General features: G+C 42.5%; 1 protein-coding gene across 2 annotated transcripts; it reads left to right on the top strand.

Annotated features, from left to right (window-relative positions):
* The first annotated feature begins 1,849 nt into the window (after positions 1-1,849).
* On the top strand, positions 1,850-3,780 carry LOC106332379 (protein EARLY FLOWERING 3-like). 2 transcript variants are annotated; one of them, XM_013770847.1, is made up of 4 exons: positions 1,850-1,874; positions 2,031-2,600; positions 2,673-2,724; positions 2,804-3,780. In XM_013770847.1, the coding sequence occupies exons 2-4, from the start codon at positions 2,416-2,418 to the stop codon at positions 3,578-3,580; spliced, it is 1,014 nt and encodes a 337-aa protein (XP_013626301.1). In that variant the 5' UTR covers positions 1,850-1,874; positions 2,031-2,415; the 3' UTR covers positions 3,581-3,780. The 2 variants fall into 2 exon arrangements, with proteins under 2 accessions (XP_013626301.1, XP_013626302.1); XM_013770848.1 differs by having other exon boundaries at positions 2,031-2,576; positions 2,804-3,745.
* Positions 3,781-4,129: the final 349 nt, after the last annotated feature.

Here is a 4,129-nt window from a genome sequence, read left to right as displayed (position 1 = left end):
AAACTTGTCGGAGTGATTCGAAACACCAGAAACAAAAGGTAAATGACTCAAAACACCAAAAGACGGATGCCCCAGCCTGCGATGCCACAAAGCCTTGTCCTCTGCTCCCTTAACTCTGAGACCTCGCCTGACTGTAACATCCCGATAAACATACACACCGCCCCGTTCTTCACCTGCTCCAATCAGGGTCCTCGTAAAACGGTCCTGCAAAACACACAGTGTATCAGAAAACATAGCAAGACAACCTGTCTGTTTCAGCAACTTCGCCACAGACAGTAATGTGCAGTTCAGGTCAGGGACTAATAAGACATGAGGCAGTGTTATCTTCTCTGAAAGTCGTAGTACACCACTTCGTGTGGCTTGCACTTGACTTCCATCAGCGAACCGCACTGGGCATCCCACCACAGCATGCATGTCACTGAGTAGTCTTGCATCACCAGTCATGTGGTGTGATGCTCCAGTGTCCAGTATAACCTCTCCGGTTTGTTTCTTACCGTTGAGCTTCTCTGGAATCGGAGTTGGCTTTTGTTGTTCTAGTAGCGCCGTGAGTGATGCCCACTGTTCTGCTGTCAAAGCTGGAACGTTTGTCCCTCCTGAGACTTGTGCCTGCATCGCGTTTGATTGCGCTTGACCACGTCCACGACCTCTGCTTCCTCCTCTTCCACGTCCAGTCCGATCTCTTCCTTGGTTCCTTTCTGTCCACCAGTCAGGAAAGCCAATGATTTGCCAACATTCTTTCTTTTCGTGTCCTGTTCTTCCACAATGAGAACAGATCACTCCTCCACGACTTCTTGTAACGACAGCTGCTGGCCCGGTATCTCCATGGGTCACCTCTGATCTGGTCAAGAAGCCAACAGCGTCCTGTTTGGTCTCCACACGGGACGTCAGAAGCCTTCGTTCTTCTCGTACAACTCTCTGGTAGACCGAGTTTAGGTCTGGTAATGGGTCCATCCCAATGATATTGGTGCAGACGTTACCGAACCTCGCATCATCGAGTCCCATGAGAAACATATGGACTTTCTCCTCTTCGTAGTCCTTGTTAATCTTCTCAGACGCTCCACAGGTACAAGTCGGAAGGGGCTTATAGCTCAACAGCTCCTCCCATTTTGATGAAAGCCGGCCAAAGTAATCCAAGACAGTCAACCCGTCTTGTTTGCAAGCCGCCAACTCTGCTTTAAGCTGATGAACACGCACAGCGTTTCCAATCGAGAACCTTCTCTTCAGGTCGCTCCACATCTTGAACGCATCCGGTGTGAACGTCACAGTCGAACGCACAGTGGCTGAGATTGAGGTTCTTATCCACCCCACAATCATGGAGTTAACCGTCTTCCACAACTCGGCCTCTGCTGGTTTCTCATTCTCATCAGGCATCAACAAGGTGCCATTAATGAAACCTATCTTGCGCTTCGCACGAAGCGCGTTCTCCAACTCCGATGCCCACTCGGCATAGTTTTCTCCAGTCAACGTAACCGGAGTGATTGACGCTCCCGGATTGTCGGAGTGCGACAGAAAGTAAGGTGATCCCATACTGATTTCGTTGTTGCTGCTACCTGCAGTCGTGATCTCTCCCTTCGTCATCCCTCACAGTCTCTCTTTTACAATTTTATTTGATCTTTCACACAAGCTCTGATACCATGTAAACTCAGAGAGAATGTGTTATGGAAGCTGTGTATTGTATTCACATACGTCAAGTACTTATACATCTTTACGGTATCTTCTTGAGAAGATTTGGCCACATCTACAACTACCAAAGACTTATCTATAATACATTGTCCTTATCTCAACAAACTCAATCTCTATTGATATGACAGAACCAATACGGTCCGACCAACCCAAACTACTCTTAACATCCTCCAGCGGACAATGCCTGTCTCGTGAGTTCTCTGCTCCTTAATTCACTTTAGGTTCTTGATTTTTTGTTTTCCGTTACATACTCTAGGTGAGATTAAAATAGAATGGGACAATTCAGACTTTGAATATGACTTTAGTTATTAGAAGCTGTTTTTAAATACTTTTGTGTGTTTAAACAGACTACTGATCAACCTGAAAAGAATCACTTTCCACCAATCTGCAACACTTCTCCAACAACAAACCTTGAACAGAAGCTGAATAAAACCGCCATGAATAATTATCCAAGTCCCAGAGAATCATCAGTTACTAATACTAAGCCAAGTTCAATAAAACAAAATGAGTACCATTTCAAGAGCCTTGCCAACTTGGATTCTCTTAAGGTTCCTGTTCTTAGACGCTCACAAACAGACCCACAAGCAGACACAGATTTGTCAGTACTCCTAGTTTTGTAATAGCGGAGGAGAAGCTGCTGGTTCGAAGGCTGCCCTGAACAATCTTCATATTCCAGAACTCCTCTTGCCACAATGTTTTGAAGATGAAAGCCAGAATGAGTCTCTTAATGTGATGAAAACTCAAAAGAAGCCCAAAACTGTGCCTCCGTGTGAGCAAGATGTCTCAGACTGTTCTGCAATAGACTCCTTGTCTGGTATTAGTGCATCTTCTAATGATGCTGCAAGAGTGATTGGTGAAAAGAGGTTTTGGAAGATGAGAACTTACATGATCAAGTATCTATTCCTCTCACTTACTATGTCAGTCTCTCTTCTTATGATTCATAAATTTTGCAGTGTTTCTTACTTTTTGTTCTTGCTCATATTTTTCAGTCAGCAGAAGATCTTTGAGGCTCAAGTGTTTGAGTTGCGTAGACTGATAATGGTAAGCTCCTAATAACTATATTGTTTCTATGGAATTGTAACTAGACTATGATCTAACCATGAACCTAAACAAAATGCAGGTTCAAAAGATGGTTGCAAGATCACCAAACTTGGTCCTCAAAAGTAAGTTTAATGGTGATACAATGAGGTTATCCCATTCCCATCTGCCGGAAATGGCTGCTTCAAAGGTTATAAAACCAATCACCAAGAAGCACAAACATGTAACTGAAGAATATCCAAAGCATATGAAACCAAAGGTTCCTCTACCTTCCATAAACAAAGACCTCATGACCCCAATGTGGCCACAACAGCCACTTCCTCCTCCTGGAAACCAATGGTTAGTTCCTGTAATGTCTCCTTCAGAAGGTCTGGTCTATAAACCATACACAGGACCATCTCCTCCTCCTCCTTCAGCTTTCATGGTTCCATTTTATGGACAAAATTCGCTCAACCCAACATTAGGTTTCCCTGTTTCTACTCAACTTAACCACAGCTACTTCCCACCCACTAACGCGAGGACAACACTTGACCAGACAAACCCGTTTCGTCAGCTTCAAAGATGGTCCAACACATCAAGCCACGTGACTCAAGCGAGTCCATTTTCCTTAAAAAAGTCTCAGGAATCTAATGACAGTGATGTACATGGAAGTACAGCTTCAAGTCCACCAGAGAAGCATAAACTAGATGTGCTTCCTCTTTTCCCTACAAAGCCTACTCATCACACTGATGAGTACGAGGAGAAACAGAAACCGTTGCGTCGTGCCATTAAAGCCATTCCTCATAATTCAACATCTGCCTCTGAATCTGCTGCAAGAATCTTCCGTTCCATTCAGGAAGGACTCAGATCATATGATTAGTTAGTTTTGTTTTACATTCCACATTCTTTTGCTCAATATCATCTAGTTTAGATTACTCTTCATATGAAGATGTAAATTAGTACTGTCACTATATACATAAGACATACACACACATGTTATATGGATATTGTATTTGACATACAGCAAATAAAAGAGAGATTGTTTTTGTTCCGTTAAATATCATTCCAGTTTTGAAGGTTTATATTTATTTCTGGTTATAATCTTCTTCACATAGTTTCATTTAATCTTGCTTATATTATTTTACAGTCTACGAGATTATTCCTTACTGATTAGAGAATAGTTTTTATACAGATCCAAATGGTTGCTACAAAGTGATGAGTGTTCAGCCTGTGGATATGTCTCTATCATTTGGTCTTTAATCAGATGAGAAACAGAGATGTTTTCGACCTAGGGAGTCTTAGAGGTTGATTGTCTGTGGTTTTTGCTTTAGTTTTTGGTTTTTGTTTTTGTAGAAACCATTTTTCATCCAATCAAGTTTTTGGTTTTTGTTTTTGTTTTTGTAAAAACCATTTGAGTTGCCAATCAAGA

The sequence above is a fragment of the Brassica oleracea genome, chromosome C3, assembly GCF_000695525.1.
Source record: "Brassica oleracea var. oleracea cultivar TO1000 chromosome C3, BOL, whole genome shotgun sequence".
In the NCBI taxonomy this organism is placed as follows: domain Eukaryota; kingdom Viridiplantae; phylum Streptophyta; class Magnoliopsida; order Brassicales; family Brassicaceae; genus Brassica; species Brassica oleracea.
Note: the sequence above shows the minus strand (reverse complement) of the source record. Positions and strands in the feature narration are given on the sequence as shown.